Source organism: Rhinatrema bivittatum, chromosome 12 (genome assembly GCF_901001135.1).
Source record: "Rhinatrema bivittatum chromosome 12, aRhiBiv1.1, whole genome shotgun sequence".
NCBI lineage: Eukaryota > Metazoa > Chordata > Amphibia > Gymnophiona > Rhinatrematidae > Rhinatrema > Rhinatrema bivittatum.
Window position 1 is genome coordinate 36,487,206 of NC_042626.1, and position 16,841 is coordinate 36,504,046.

Genomic DNA, 16,841 nt, shown 5'->3' on the forward strand with positions numbered 1-16,841 from the left:
AGGTGGAGAAGAAGGGAGACCTCACAACAAAATAATATATATATATATATTTTTTTTTACCCACTTAAAAACATTTGAATATTGCCCATCGGAATGTCATCTTACCTCAGAAAATGAATGTGACTATGTTCCCTCTACCTTCTTGTGGGTTGTGTATGCAAAAAGTTCTCATGTGCAAGGTAGGGAACAAATCTGCGCATGTGCGCTTTCAAACCCCATTCTATTTTTCTTTTCCGTGCTTTCCTGTGCGCCCACATTGGTTGACTACCCTCCAGGTCCAGTACTGTTCTCGCTATAACACACATCGCCCTTCTCAACCTGAAATAATTTACTTCCCTTCTTTTCCAAGGAGCTCTACACGCTGCAAATGGAACATTCTGATATTACTTCTCCAAGGTGCCCGTTCTTGGCTGCCCTACTTACCATACAGAATGATACTGGCATTAGTTTGGCCCAACATGTTGATGGCCACACAGGTGTAGTTGCCATAGTCCTGCTCAGAGACATTGAAAAAGGTCAGCCTGGAGAAAGTATCCTTCGTTTCCATGCTCAACCCCTTGTTTCCATCCATCAGCCTGTGGTGAAAGAAGAGAGTTGCAAGTGAGTATCCTTCTGGCTTCAGAGAGAACCTGCTAGGTGCTGGCATCTACTGTTGATGAAGGGCAGGACTTTATCCCAGAGCAGCAGAAGCTTCCGCAGATCAGGGTGAAGGCGTACTAGCAAAGCTGGGTGTGAGGAAGCCTCAGTCTTGAAACAACAGGGGAGGCATGGGTCTGAGGTGCAGCGCAATTCTGGAACGATAACGGGTAATGCCAGTCAAGACTGAAGTGCACTGTCAGAGGTATATGGGGTTCCAGTACTGGAGCAGGAGGTGGCAAATAATGAACTTTAACCTCAAAATAAATCAATTAAAAAAGCAAAGAGGCCAAAATACAACAGAGCATCAGCTAGGTTACTGATGCAGTACTATGGGATGCTGCAGTTACAGTTGTAGGTACTCCAATTGATTTTTGTGGGGGACCAAGACTTACTAACGTGGAGCGCTGCAGCTCATTAATCTCTGCACTGGCAGAACGAGGTACTGGGGATGAGCACAGAACCTACCTGCCCAGTCCGCAGTTCAAAGCCATGTTTAGGCTTTTCATCATGCCCCTGCCCACCTCAGAAACTCAGACTCCTCTCATTATGTATATGTTAGGGCTGGTCAGAAGACTCAGTGGTAGCGCTGTGTGTGGCCACACAGGAGAAAAGTTAGATTTCTGAGCTAGAGTTAGGGTTGATGTGGAAGCAGTGCTGACAGCTTCCAAAGGAGGAAGGAGTCCCAAGCACCACTCAACAGCAACATCTACTAGCCAGATGCCGCATGCCCATTAATCGGGTTCATAAGAAAGCTGCAGTCTGTGGTTCCTGGCTGAAGCTGTCATAGTACTGGTGGGCTAGATGGAATGAAGGAGGGTGTTAAAATGAGGACCCCCTCTCCCCAACTAGTTGCAAATGGTAGAATCCAGTTTCAACTGAGTGGTAAACCCAAAAAAGCAGGCAGAAACTGCCAAAAATAAATAAATAAATAAATAAATAAATAAATAAAAAATATATATATCTCATACAACCCTAAAATGAGAAGTTTGTTTACCTTTTGTCTTCCTTGTACCAATAAAAATCTGCAGAAGGAACCGCTGAGGCATCGCACTGCAGAATTCCCTTCTGTCCTAATGTGGCCCCTGTGCTCTTAGCATCTGAAATGTAGGGTGGATCTGCAGAAATAAAGCAACTTCATTAGGGATGGCCTGGTGTCTCAGTAACAAGGGCTGGCCAGGGATGGGGATATTACATTCACAGACTCCATCATTATTCAACGGTGCCACCTACTGGCTGGAAATAGATTGATTTTGTACCAGGTCCTGCAAGAAGCCATGGTCTATGGCTCTTAGCCATGGATCTTCGCGATAGGTGGTCTGGGGGGGGGGGGGGGGGGGGGGGAGGGGGGAGAGAGGGCAAGACAAGGTTTGTAAAAATAGGGAGAGCACCCCAGGTAGTTGTGAATGAAGGCTCATGGCTCTATTGTGCCCCAAAGGCCCATTCCAACTGAGCTGGCAGCCCAAAGGAGCAGGAAGAGCCAAACATTCAATTAAAAAAACAACTCCCCAGCATCGTTAAAAAAACCCCTATTTTCTTTCCATAAAAATATGTCATACCACATCAACAATAAAAAGATCCATTACAGTCTAGACGACAACTAACACGGGGGCTCCATCTGCCTAGTCGTGGATAGCCTGATATAAAAGTGACAGTCTCAACAAGTAACAGAGCAGAGAGACTTGCGCAGCATGTGATGACAACATACCGGCAATACCTCATCTCTGGGCAGTAACATACCTCCTGAGGCTGGCAGGCACTTTCCAAATAAGAAGTGGCATACTGCTTACCATATTCTGCAGCAAAAGCCAGCGCATAATGCTCTGCACCAGCAGGCCACCAGAGCTTACAGCAGTGTGCTGAAAGCCCATAATCGCTGGTCCAATGGTACTCACTGCTATGGGCATGCTCCCAAACTGGAGCACTTTTCGGATCTCTCCAGAATTTCCTATTGCATTTAAAGGGATCCTGAACAGAAAATGTGGATTTCTAAAGAGCTAATGGACTCTGTACCCCTAAGGCGCATCCCTTATGCCTACTCTCCCCAGATGTGCTTAGAATAGCAGGAATGCAGACAATAGTCAGAGAAATAAAAAGAGAGCCAGAAAAAGAAAAGAAGCTAAAAAGAAAGACGTATAATCTCAAGGCACGTATAGGTACATTTATGTATGTATTTAGCTAGAGAATCATTCAGATGTCAGCAAACTAGAAACAGAAAGACTGAGGAAGATATGGAAAATGATACACGGCTCATTGTATGTCACTTATGGCTGTCCATTTATTTTCAGTGTCTGCCGAGGCATACAAGAATGTGCTTCTGTCTGCCCCAGCCCTCAGAGAAAGAACAGCCAGTGAGGGGCACTTACAATTCACAGTAACTTTTACTTTCTGGACATCTGGTGCTGCCACATCATTGGCAGCGCTGCACTCATACTGTCCAGACTGCTCGCGGGTGATGCCTTCAATCTCCAGATACTCTTCTTCACTCGCAAACCCTTCAGCTGCACAGAATCAGAAAAGAAAGGTGCCAGGATATTAGTTAAGTGTTCAAAAGGGAGTGCATCCACACACCATAATCAGGATTTCTTGAAGGTTGTGCTACCTTTCATTAATCCCTGCCGTTCCCCAACCAGTCTTTCATGACCCCCACCACCAGTTGGGTTTTCAGGATATCCACCATGAATATGCATGAAGTAACTGTATACATACTGGGTCTCCAACATATCTTATGCATTCACTGTGCATTTCCTGAAAACCTGACTGTGGAGTCAGCAAAACTAATTTAACCGTTTTGATGGCAAAACTGAATGACGATATACAAAACACGTTAAATAAAATAAATAATTGGGAAAAACATAAGAATTATCCATAAGTGATGATGACAGAAGAGCTTTCCAGATCATATAAGTCTAGACCGTTTGTGGTCTTAAAAGGTCTATATCACATCATGTCAATACATTTTATGTTGGTCCAACCAAAAGGAATCCTATGATATCACTTTATATTTATTTCCTGCCTTATCTTCTTTCCAGCTTGTTACAAGCTCCCAAGTTCTCTTTCCCTGTTGATTGTAACTTTGACTTATTCCTTCCTATTGTTTATTTTTTGTTTACCTGAATTGTTACCACTGTTATACCATTGTTAATTGTAAACCGATCCGATATGGTTATTTATTATGAAGGTCGGTATAAAAAACTGTTAAATAAATAAATAAATAAAATCCAGATTTCTTCAGGACCGATATAGCTGTTAGAAGTATACATTGCCACAGTAAGCACACTCTTATTACCACCTTAACTCTCTACTCTTGCCAAGGAAACCTATTTGACCTTGAAGTAGAAAGCTTTTTAATAGAACCCAGAAAGAACATGGGGACTTCATAAATCTCTACGTTGGCTTTATCAGATCATTTCTAGCAAAACTTCTGTAATTACTATGTAGATCTTCCTTGAGCCCAGTGTCACGCTTAATATTCCTATTAATTTTAAATGGAAGTCCTTGCTACATATGTGTGGCAATTGGTGTTATATTTTAATTAGGTTTGCCCTACACCATCTGAAATTAATAATAACAGTGTAATTTTTAAATCAACAGTGCTGCAGGAATAGAAAACAAATTAATGTTGAACAGTTTGTATTGGATTACATAAGTACCATGGCTAGAGACCATGCCATGAGTCTTGTAATGAATGTTAGAGCTAGAGACATCATCTATTGGCTATCAGTGCTGGCAACAGTGTTTATAGAACAGGACCAGGTTGTCAGGCAGAACTCGTGGGTCAGGATTCAGTGGTACCGATGGAGAAAGAGACCACATATCATGGCTGGGTAGCATCCGCAAGTCAAGGCCATCTTGCTGCTGGAGCACCTGGATAGATATACAAATGTGTCTGCTAGACTGTACACTTTAAAATCCTGACGTAAGTATCACTGCCAACAGAGTATACATACATCCTGGAATGAGTGCTATTTGTAGAGAATGTAACTATAGTTCTTAAAATCACTTCCATAGGTCCATTACTGGAGACTATACCCATGGATCATGGAATAAGTGCTTCTGGAAATCTAGATTATGACAGACAGTGGATCAGGACCGATTCCTGCTAATGAAGGGTTTGCTATGACTCCTGGAGATTGTGTTTGTATTTTTTATTAAACTTTTTATATTTTGTGGCTTAAAAGAATGTGTCATATAAACATGCCTATTTCTCAATAGCAGTTTTATTATGGGGAAATGCACTATTATGTATTGATGAAAGGTTGATTACTGTTATTAATATTATATAGGCTGCAATGATAACTCATTCCACATCCACAATGCAGAAATATAAGGAAGCAGCATAATATGAGCTGTGGGTAATTACTCACACATGATGTAGTGTGGCCTGGGTTTGTTTGCTATGGGAATGCTTGTTGGTATTTGGACAAATGTGCCTCATTATAGTGACTGCCAGGATAGACAGAACAAACCGGTGGTTAAGCTAACACCATCTATAACCACTGGCCCTGCTCTCACAGAAAATATCAGGGACATAATAGGCAATAGCAGACCTGCAGAGGTCTGAGAGCACTATTAGAACCCAAGAAGGTCATCTAATTACAGAAGAGAAAGAAAAGGGTTTTTCATTTCATTTTTCAATTTACATGTTTCCTCCTCCTGAAAGGACCAATGGGGTGGCTTACAGCATCAAAATACACAACACAATACAATATCATATATGCCAAATAAAATAGCAAATACATCAGATAAAAAAAGGCAATAATTATCTTTTCCCCTCTCACAAGGGTTCAGAATATCTGCTCTTCAAAATCATTCCCACCCAATCCCTCGTACATAGTATGTCCCTATCCAAAGTGGGAGAAACCTCTTAGTACATCTAGTTCCCTAATCTGGTCATCCAAAACTCTCTGGTTTATAGCACATCCACGATAAATATTCATGAGATTTTTGCATACATTTTTGTCTAAAAAAAAACCCCAGGATAATCTGAAACATTTTGATTACCTTGAAAATCAGACCTATTGAGGACTTTCAAGGCCCAGATTTGGGGACCACTGGTCTGTGCTAAGACAGATAGGTTGAAAAACAAAGACTTTGTTAGCTTGCCTTTTGGGAATGTCTCTTTGAGAAATGACATTAATTTCCCCAAAAGTTTGATAATTAGCTATAATTCTTCCATTATATTTTATAGAAGTTCTAGACTGCATGATTTTTCCCCCTTATAGAAGCTGCATAAAATTAAATCTCTGGGCAAACGATACATTATTTCAAATTTGGACAAGTGAACCAACTTTCAGACTTTTCACAACTACTTGTGCCCAAACCCTAAATTAAAACTCGGTACTTGAAAGTTAATTATTACTGTTTTCCAGGGTTTGGAAGGGGGAAGGGGGGGGGGGGGGGAGTGGGAGAAGGGTATAGTAAATTGGACTTCTATGAATCCATAAAACTGTTTCTTGTGTGGCCCCTATGCCACAAGAGTAAAGAGAAGTTATCAAGGTTTCCCCTTATGGGACCATCTGCAGAGCCTCAAACAGTATGTAACATCTGCTGCGCGTGCACAGGATGTACAGAGGGCAAGAGGTTAATCTGGAGCCAATATAAGAATGTTCCAGGGCTCCAAGTCATCTGTTGGTCAGAGAGTGTTACGTGCCCTCCTTCACAGACAAGAGCGTACATCCCCTAGAGGCTCAATGATTGAGGAGAAGTGATAAAAACCCTGACTCCACTGAGTCTGGGGCTGCTCCAGACTGCAAGGGGACGAAGAAACCAGTTGGGAGCAGTGATCCTCTCTTCCAGGGTTTCAGAAGGGAGCAGCAGGAGCAGGGCAGAGATTTTTCTCCCACAACTCTCCAGAGACCTGAAGAGAAGACGCAGAGGGCTGTTCATACAGCCTGGAAATTTAAACAATAAAGCCTGTGCACTTAACTGGGATAGGAGCTTATCCAGACCAGGAAGACAAACTTTGCCAGAGGGAACTTGCTGTGGGGCTCAGAGGATCCTGATGCTGCACCAGAACGATTTTTCCTTGATCTGGAACAGGACATTCTTATGAGTAATAATTTGACTAACTGAGGAAAATAACGAGACCACCAGGCTAGGTTTGTTCAAAAGACTGAGGAAAAAACAGAAACGAAGTAACCACAGATACTGTGTGTTGCTATAAGAAGGAACTGTTTCTTAATGCTTGTAGCATGGTCAATAGCAGAAGTAAAGTAAGTCAGTGTTTCAGTTGGTCTTCATCAAACTCTATGATGTCACTTCCAGAGGTAAAGATTTCAGGTTGCATGGTTCAGAGGCAGGCAACATCCACACTTCTCCCAAATACCTGTATAGGTTTAAAAGTACGCAAACCTCTCTGCACACAAAACAGGATGAAGTGGAGAACAGAAGAGGCCCTAAATTTCCAAGAGGTCTTCCATGCTACCAGTTTGTCTCGTAATTATCCTTCAACAATTTATTGACAGTGCTAACTCGAAAGGAATGTCAAAACATAGTCATTAATTCACTGTGAATTCTTCTCATCCTGAAACCCTCAAATGTACCTCATGCTGGCCTTTAGTACAGTAGAATCACAGTTTACTACAATGCTGACTTGTTAAATTCATTATTGGCAATAGCATCCACAATATTTTACATTATTATTATTTAGATTATATATTGTAACAAGAAATAACATATGACCCTACTGTACTTTCTGCCTATGGGGCATGATAATAAAGCGCGAGACTCTAACAATGACAGCTCAAGTAGATGCAGAAATTTTGACTCTGAAGAATCTACAGTAAACTATTTAGTTTTTTGGAGCACAACTTGAGTCTGGAGAGTGATTTGTGTGTGTGGAGTGTTCCCAGCCTGGTATTGCCCCTGCAAGTTATCCTGCCCCCAGGTCAAGGCCTTGGAGACTTGACCCCCCACCTTGCGAAAGTAACCCAAATGCTTCCTGAGGCAGGGAAGGTAACCCCAGATATACATGGGGTTATTCTTGTGATTGGGAAAACATTTTTACAGAGCCAGTGTAATAAAATTGCAAAGAACCTAGGATAATAGGTTAGAGTACCATGCTTTATTATCATGCCCCATTGGCAGAAAGTCCAGTACAGTCATATGTTATTTCATGTAGCAATATATGATGTTCTGAATTATAGTATCATGAATTATTGTGGATGCTATTGCCAATAATGAATTGTAGTAAACTGTGATTCTACAGTATTAAAGACCAACATGAGGTGCTTTTGAGAGTTTCAGAATAAGAAGAATTCACTAGGGATGTGCAGCAGGGACAGATTCGTCCCATTCGGTATTCGTATTTGTCGGGACCCAAATCCATTGCATCCGTTCTCGGGGGACCCCGATCCGTTCATTAGCTACATATGTATTTGTTTCCCAAAAAAAACCCCATCCCAACCCTTTAAATTTAATTAACTACAACCCCCCACCCTCCTGACCCCCCTTCCCCATGACTTGCCAAAAGTCCATGGTGGTCCAGCAGGGGTTCTGGAGCGATCTCCTGCACTCGGGCCATCGGCTGCCGGTATTCAAAATGGCACCAATAGCCTTTGCCTTTACTATGTCACAGGGGCTACCGGTGCCATTAGTCAGTCCCTTCACATGGTAGAAGCACAAGATGGCACCGGCCATCCATTGCTTCTACCATGTGACAGGGGCCGACCAATGGCACCGGTAGCCTCTGTGACATAGTAAGGGAAAAGGCTATTGGCACCATTTTGAATACCGGCAGTCGACGTCCCGAGTGCAGGAGATTGCTCCGGGACCCCCGCTGGACCACCAGGGACTTTTGGCAAGTCTTGGGGGGGGGGGGGGTCAGGAGGGTGAGGGTTTATTCATTAGTGATATGTTGTATTCGTGGGGGTTCGCCATACGTTTCGTGACCCCCACGAATACAAATATGGCATATATGTTGCGGATTGCCAATATGTTTGCAACCGAATGCACACCCCTAGAATTCACAGTGAATTAATGACTATATTTTGACATTCCTTTGGAGCTAGCATTGTCAATAAATTACTGTGGAGACATGCAATCTACTTAGAATACAACTGCAGAAATGAGGAATAATACTTTTAAATAAATAAAATCTTATAAATAAAAATAAATAAATAAATAAATAAATAAATGGTGATGAAAGTATGAAAGAAGCCAGTCAGATGCCTTTAATACTCGTACATTTAAGACTTTTATTTCTAACCAAATTATCTCACCCATACATTAAGGAAATCAGCATATTTACATTTTATTTATTAATTTTCTTACCCATTCTGTTACAAAAGCACCCAGAATGGGCCAAAAAATAGACTATAAAATTACAATTAATGAATATTAGATACATTATCTCAAACGTTCTTCTCATCTACACCTCTACACTCAATAATATAACAGTATTAATGAAGATCACAAAATCTTAATAAGTGATTTTACTTTCCTTGTTGTGATGTCAGATCCACTCAGTTTCATTTTACAGCTATTATCCACTATTATCTTCTTAAGACGCCCTCAGAATTACCTTGGTATACTGACAAAGAATTAGTTTGAGGAGGACAAAATATTTAGACATTTGTAGATATTTAGACTGGCATTTATGCAGGTGCCTCTACTTTGTGTCCTCGTATTCTACATTTTACACTTGAGTGTTCTGGGTTTGCACAGAAAAACTCAGCCAGGGGACAGGTAAGGTCTCCGTGCATAAAAGGGGGGCTGTGCTAGGGGCGAGAGGTGGTTGAGAGGCAGAGTGCAGTCAGCAGCTGGCACAGGAAGGGTTGCATCTCGAAGTGCAAACGATGGCTCGCACTGCCAAGTGGAGAAATAACGCAGAGCATGAGCAATTAGCAAATAATTTAAAATAAAATAAACAGAGAATGCAACACCTTCCTTCTCCCTCTCTCTGCTGTCCTCCTTCCATCTACGGGCTGCTTCGGTCTCCTACCATCTGTTTCATTTTTCTTTTTGCCCCAAACTTCACTACTCTCGCTATCCTGTTGCTCTTCTCCATTCTCGGTCTCGCGCCCTCTTCTTATTCTGCCACGTCTCTTTCTGCCTAACCTGCTTCTCCCTCACTCTTCCTGCCCTGGTCACCATTAGCCCCCTCTGTCATCCTTCCTGTCAGATTCCATCGCTCTTGGGTCCCACCCATGTCCCTTACGCTCGCCCCTAATGAGGAGGGTAAGGGACATAAACATACACATATGTATATTATCTAAACAAACAAAGGGAATAAGTGTCTCCGAATGTATGCTGGTATCCACAGCTGCCGCCTGGAGCCCTGTGCTCTCTCTACCTGTCTGTCCACGGAGCTGCAGAAAGAAATGGCAGCAGCAGTAAGTATGAAATGGAGATGCATAAATAACACTGCTCCGGCTCCCTCGTGGCACGGCAGAGATAAGGCTCGATGGGTACATTTGGAAGATTAGGATCTACAAGTGACTGAATGGTGACTTGCATTGTAACGCCTGCCTGATGAAAACCCATCTGTCAGTGCTGCGAGACGGCACAGGCAAACGCCAGCCAACTGTGCTGGACTGGATTCAGGCCTCCAGAAGTCAGAAAAGGAGAGAGAGATAACACAGGATACATGGGCGAGGAAAGGAGGCCGCTGAGGAGATCTGCTCCTTGTGGATCTCTTCTTACCGGTGGTTAATGGTGAAAGCCGGGGAGCAGCACTCTCCTAGGCTTTCCCTGTTGCCCTCCGCCCCCCACCCCCACCCCACAATTATCATGGCAGCAGAGACCATCTGATTATTATTGTTATTATTATTTGGATAGCGCATACCGGATGTAGGCAGCGCTGTACAGAGACAGAAGATGGACAGCCCCTGCTGACTGGAGCTTACAATCTAATCGAGACTCAAGACAGACAGGACACACAATGGCAGAGGCATTGCTAGGTGGTACTTAAAAGATCAGTGGCAAAGGGCCCATAGATCCTTCCCCATCCCTTGCCCCTCCCAACATTTAGATAATTAAACTGAAGAATCACAAGCTCCTCTCCTAAAACTGAACATTAATGTTAGGTGTAAACCATTTGAAAGAGAGCTCCCTAGGGGTTAGAGCAATGGGGCTGAGAATCGGGGAAACCAGAGTTTGAACCCTGCTTTCCACACTGATTCTATTGTGGCCTTGGGCAAGATACTTTACGTCCCATTGCCTCTGTTACCCACTGTTAAACTGAGGCAGGGGCTTACTGTACTTGAATTCTAAGAACCAAAAAAAGGCTGAAAACTACCTTGAGTATTATTTGGAAAGGCTGGCTAAAAACCCCCAAACTAAACTAAATCTGATTTTAAAAAGATCCAGTTGCTTCACTTATCCTTAATGTGATGGCTGAGTGGGCCTGCCTGCTTCTTCTGATCTTCCAGTCTGGATCAAATGATGAAGGGCTGCCCATAGATCAGGTTTGTTATTCGGTCACATTCCTCTCTACCCCAGCCGCCACCTTGCTCACGCTCACCTAATTCCATCCCCCTCTTTTCTTATCTCACACCCACTGCCCCCTTGCTATCACTCCAACCCCTTTTGCTCATTCTCTCACTCTTCCACCCTCCATCGCTTAGGGATGTGAATCGTTTTTATAACAAATTGAAATATCGTATGATATTTCTTAATTCGTTATATATCGATTAAAATGAGAAACAAACACTTTCCCCCAAAATTTTCATGAAAATCATTTTTTGGGATAGTGCGCGCCAATGGGAGTTTATTTTTGTTATTTTTTGTTACTTTTTGTTATTTTTGTCAGTGCGCGCTAACTCCCGTTAGCGCGCACTAAGCCAAAATACGATTTTTTACTAAAAAAAAAATGCCAATCCGAGGGAAAATGAGATTTTCCCACGGCCACACAAACCCGAAAGCATAAACGATAGGGCACCCGATGCATATCCCTACGTCGCTTGCTTTGTCGCCCCTCCTGCTCTCTCCATCTAAACCCACCTTGCTCACTCTCTCACTTCTGAAGACCACTTGCTCTTACCTCTCTGCCTTCCTTGCTCATTGCCTCATTCCTCTTGCTTTCATCCCCCAGCCCCTTTTCCCACTCTCCCCCAATTTATTTGCTTCATCTCGATTTGCACTTTCTTTTCTCATTCTCTTTGGCCCCCCCCCCCCTTCCTCCTTCTTCACTCCCCACTCTCTCTTTGTTCTTACAATCCCTGCATCACCTCAGGCCACAGGGTCAGTGTTATTACCTGCATCCTTGTAGCTTTCATGTATTTTGCAAAATATTATCTACAGGTTCAGCAGGGTTGCTTCATAGATGCTCAGGGTTACAGAGCTTCATCATTGGGTCCACAGCATAGCTTACAGCCTTCAAATTGCCAAGAACAACGGGGATCCTCTCTGAACCCCCTAAGGACCAATCAGAGTCCTCCAGGATGGGCTTACAGGGCTTGTTCTGGCCGGAAGCAGGTATACAAACCTTCTCAACTTACTTGACTGCAGCCAACAGAGCCACCTTGTGGCTCATGGGCAAAGCACAGGCCTGCATCAGGGCAGACCCAGTTCAAGACCAGGCCTGGCTCTTTTGTTTTTCCCCCCTTACAAGCCTAAAGCAGATGAAATATAAACAGGAGCAGCTGAGTCTAAGGGTCCGGCTGAGCAGACTCTGGCATGAGCCCCATGAGCTTAGAGCTAACAACACCCCTGTACAACACAAAACAAATAAGAGGCTTTGAGCGAAGACACCAAAGACACAATTGAGAAGAATTAAAGTAGGTGATTATAGGTGGGATTAAATTGAGAATATTAATTACAACCAAATATGATGTTTGGGTGGGTGTGTAAATATTGAAAGGAGAACTCTGGTTATGTACGCTGATACTAATTGATATAAGGAGATGGTTAGAAATGGGCTAAACAACCATGCACTGCTTTGTGTTTGTTAAAGCCTACCTGCAATATAGAGATTTCCACAAGCGCAGATCGTGGCCTGTCACAGTCCTAGAAGGCAACGACTGATTTGCTTAGAGGACAATTTTATAAAGATGTCTAGCTGTCCAACAGAGGAGTCAGCTGTCGAGATCCCTTGAGGTAGAAACTGCACCATGCAGAGCAGCTAAATCTAGCTCCCTATATGCTAAAAGAGAGCATTTCCAAGGGTGTAATTTTGGTCAGAAGAGAAATCTATGCATCTATAATTGGATTTGCAAATATATGTGCATAATATTTCTACGCTTGTAGCCACTTAAATGTTAAGAGAGTTTTCAAAGAGAAAGAACCGGTATCTTGCTGCTATGTGGCTTAGAAAAAATGCTCCCCTTAGTGGATAACTGGCCACCCAGCCATCTCCCTGGGGGAAAGATATACTTACTTCAGGGCTCTCCTGGTGTTTAGCTAGCAGGAACCAGACTCTCAAGCACAAACTTGCATATGCCACACAGTAGTAGTTTTTTTTCCAAAGAAATAAAACTTTACAGTAAATAAACTTCTGCGTTGACAAGTGAACATTTAGCAGGTGATGAGTTGCTTCATTCATGAGACTTAAAGCATCTGACCCAGCTTCAACACTTTACTTGCAGACGTTCTTATTAGGATTTTACATAGCCGTAACTGGGCATTTTATAGCACCCAAGGCAGGCAAGTGTATCTGCTACCAACTCCAACACTGATCCCTGCTCCTCTCGCCCCCCTCTCCCTCCTCCATTCTGATACCGGTTATGTAAATGGGGCATGGGGATGAGGGCATCAGGATCAGAAGTTGGTGGGGAGAATGAGAGCATGAGGGTCAAGAAGAAAGAGGGACAGCATGGGTATCAGGGAGGTGGAGAACACTGGAGTCGGACCATAAGAACATTGTGTATGGCTAAAAGGCTGCCAATTTCTTTGCAAGAAACTACATAAGACTTGCCATACTGGGTCAGACCAAAGGTCCATCAAACCCAGTATCCTTTTTCCAGCAGTGGTCAATCCAGGGCACAAGTACCTGGCAGGATCCCAAGGGGTAGACAGATTCCATGCTGCTATTCTCAGGGATAAGCAGTGGATTTCTGCAACTCCATCTTAATAATGGTTAATGGACTTTTCCTCCAGGAACTTGTCCAATCTTTAGTTATTGAGTGCTTCCCACAGATTTCCTCACATTTCCCCATTGGCTGCTTTTTCACAATCTGTGCCAGACCTTCTGCAGACATTTTAGCAATCTTCATGTGCCAACTAAGGAGGGGGGGGGGAGGGGGAGGAGTCTATATAATAAAACTCGCAATAAACATATTTTAGTATGCAAGTCTTTAAAAATGTTACATGAATGCTAAAATACCACTTAATGTGTGATACAATAAATGTTAGTTTATATCTGGTAAAACATTCTCTGATAGCGTGAAAAATGCAAACACGAACTAGCATAAAATGTTACATAGAATTGAGAAAGCTAAATAACAAATGCACACCAAACGGAGCATGTTCCCGGCTCCCCTTCCTAACTTCAGAACTGGATGAAAGTAAGCCTGGCGCACAGAGCTGCTTTTCAGTGCCTGCTCACCTATCTTCTCTGTCAGCAGGAATCTTGAAAGAATACTCTGGGAGGATGTGCTTGGTGAAGGACAGGAGTATGAAAAGGAATGATCAGGGAGGAATCTTGGTTGCCCTGACTCAGAAGGTCACCATCATTTAATCATCCCCCACAAGATAGTGTAGGCCCCCACAAAGACTGGATGGCACGGTCTCTGCCAGAGCCTTAAAGCTGAAAACCAGGAGTTCCGCTAAGCTGGAAGAAGCCTCAACACACACACGTAAGGCTTTAATTCACAGGCACCTAAGTGTGGCGCATCCTAATCTCTGGATCTACTGTGGACATTTACGGGAAACCTGAAGATGCTGTACTTCCATTTAAAGTAAAGTGAGTCACTGGGGCAACACTGTCCATAGGACTTGCCTGCAGTTGCATTTCATGCTGCGTCTTTCACTTGCTGGATCCTTCCATCCATTCTTACTGGCCTTCCCCCTTTACCTCCCCCAGGCCTCCACCTCCTACCCCCTTACTTTAAGACAGTGAGGAAGAAATAGATTTGATGCCATATGCTTGTCCAGTTTTTTTTTATTAATTAGATTGTAGGTCTCAAAACTGTGGCCTGCAGTCACAGAATTAACAGAGGTCCAGGACAATGAAACACTGCCTCTCAGCTTCTCACCAGTGACTAGACAGAGACCAATCTTCTTGGATGCCATTTCTAAAGAAGACTGGGAAAATAGCGATATTCCCCCTCTCTTCCTCAGTCTCCTGCTTTCTATAATTTTATTTGTTGCAGTGAGTGGCAGGCACTACCGGTTGAAAATAAGACAGTCATGGTTTTGTTATTTATATTTTAGCTAGACTTGAATACATATAAAGAGATTCCTGGATAAGTCATGTCAGGTTTGTTTGTTTTTTAATTTGAGCACTCTAATATGGATATCTATATCTTTCTTGTTGTTATGCTATATATTCTTATGCTGGAACTATATATTTTGTTTTGCTGGTGCTCAATCAGGACTTTCTTGCAAAAGAGATATTTTCTCTAAACAAGACTCTTGTGGAAAACAGGAAAACAAAAACTACAATAAACATGGAAGGCTTCAATAGATAATTACCTTCTTTTCCAAGTATCTCATGGGAGCACCAAGTGACTAAAATGTACTTTCAAATCTCAAAAAGTGTTAAGATTCTGTGTTGTTCTTTTTCAGATACTATGAATTACTCGGCAATCAGTTTGAGTAGCTCTACAAATATTGCAAGGCTCACTTTATGACATTACTGCAAAACCTGAGTTCTTCTTTCATGATTTACAGGAATGGCTTCAATTTACTTGATGGGTGTGACAAATTGGTAGTTGTCTGAGAGGTGGGCAAGCCTGCTTTCATGAAACAAAAACACCAGTAGCATGATAATACTGTTAGGTCTTTAATTTTCTCCCACGCAGGGGGAAATCTGTGACCTGTGCGGGGCCAGCAGATTTTGCGCCTATTTAATCCAAGTGCCAAATACACACTAGGATTTAAAAATGAAATCATAAAATCATACATTTTGCCATACTGGGTCAGACCAAAGGTCTATCAGATCAGGTATCCTGTTTCCAACAGTTTCCAATCCAGGTCACGAGTACCTGTCAGGATCCCAAAAGGTTGATAGATTCCATGTTGCGTATCCCAGTGATTTCCCCCCAAGTCCACCTTAATAATGGTTTATGATTTTTTTTTCCAGGAGCTTGTCTAAACTTTTTTTAAACCCAGCTACACTAACAGCTTTTACCACATCCTCCGGCAATGAATTCCACAGCTTAATGATGCACTGAGAAAAAAAAACATGTTCTCCTATTTTTCTTAAATGTATTATCTAGTAACCTCATTGCATGTCCACTAGTCTTTGTACTTTTGAAAGAGTAAATAACCGATTTGCATTTACCCATTCCACTCCACTCATTATTTTATAGACCTCTAAGACAGGGGTGGCCAATTCCACTCAAGAGCCAGAAATTGGTGTGGTTTTCAGGATAACAATGAATATATAAGACATTTTAAATAAGTAAGTAAATAAATATAAAAATAAATAAATGAGATGGATTTACATACACTTTCTCCATTGCATGCAATAAATCTTATGCATATTCATTGCAGATATCGTGAAAACCAGACCCGTATGTGGCTCTTTTTATCATTTTTCTACTCAGCCATCTCTTCTCCAGGCTGAAGAGTCCTAACCTCTTTAGCCTTTCCTTACAGGGGAATGGTTCCACCCTCTTTATCATTTTGGTTGCCCTTCTCTGTACCTTTTTTAATTAAGCTTTATTTTTTTTTTTGATGCGGTGGCCAGAACTACACACAGTACTCAAGATGCAGTCACACCATGGAGCGATACAGAGGCATTATGATATTCTCTGTTTTATTCTCCATTCATTTCCTAATAACTCCTAGCTTTCTAACTTGCTCTCTTGGCCATCGCCACCGCCACACACTGAGCAGAGGATTTCAAGGTATGATCCACGATGACGCCCAGATCCTTTTCCTGGGTGGCGACTCCCAATGCGGAACCTTACATTGTGGAGCTATAATTTGGGTTGATCTTCCCTAAATGCATCACTTTGCACTTGTCCACATTAAATGTCATCTTCCATCTGGATGCCCAATCTCCAAAGGTCCTCTTGCAATTTCTCACAATCCTCTTTGTAATTTAAATTTTGTATCATCAGCAAATTTGATCGCTTCACTCATTCCAATCTCTAAGT

General features: G+C 42.5%; 1 protein-coding gene across 8 annotated transcripts in view; it reads right to left on the reverse strand.

Moving 5' to 3' along the window:
- LOC115074156 (neurotrimin-like) overlaps positions 1 to 16,841 on the reverse strand; it is a 1,324,894-nt gene that overhangs the window by 38,753 nt on the left and 1,269,300 nt on the right. For all 8 annotated transcript variants that reach the window (XM_029573369.1, XM_029573367.1, XM_029573373.1 and 5 more), the window contains 3 exons: positions 3,003 to 3,137; positions 1,634 to 1,754; positions 424 to 575 (listed from right to left, as the gene is read on the reverse strand). In XM_029573369.1, coding sequence (XP_029429229.1) covers positions 424 to 575; positions 1,634 to 1,754; positions 3,003 to 3,137 — 408 coding nt within the window. The remainder of the gene's footprint in view (positions 1 to 423; positions 576 to 1,633; positions 1,755 to 3,002; positions 3,138 to 16,841) is intronic.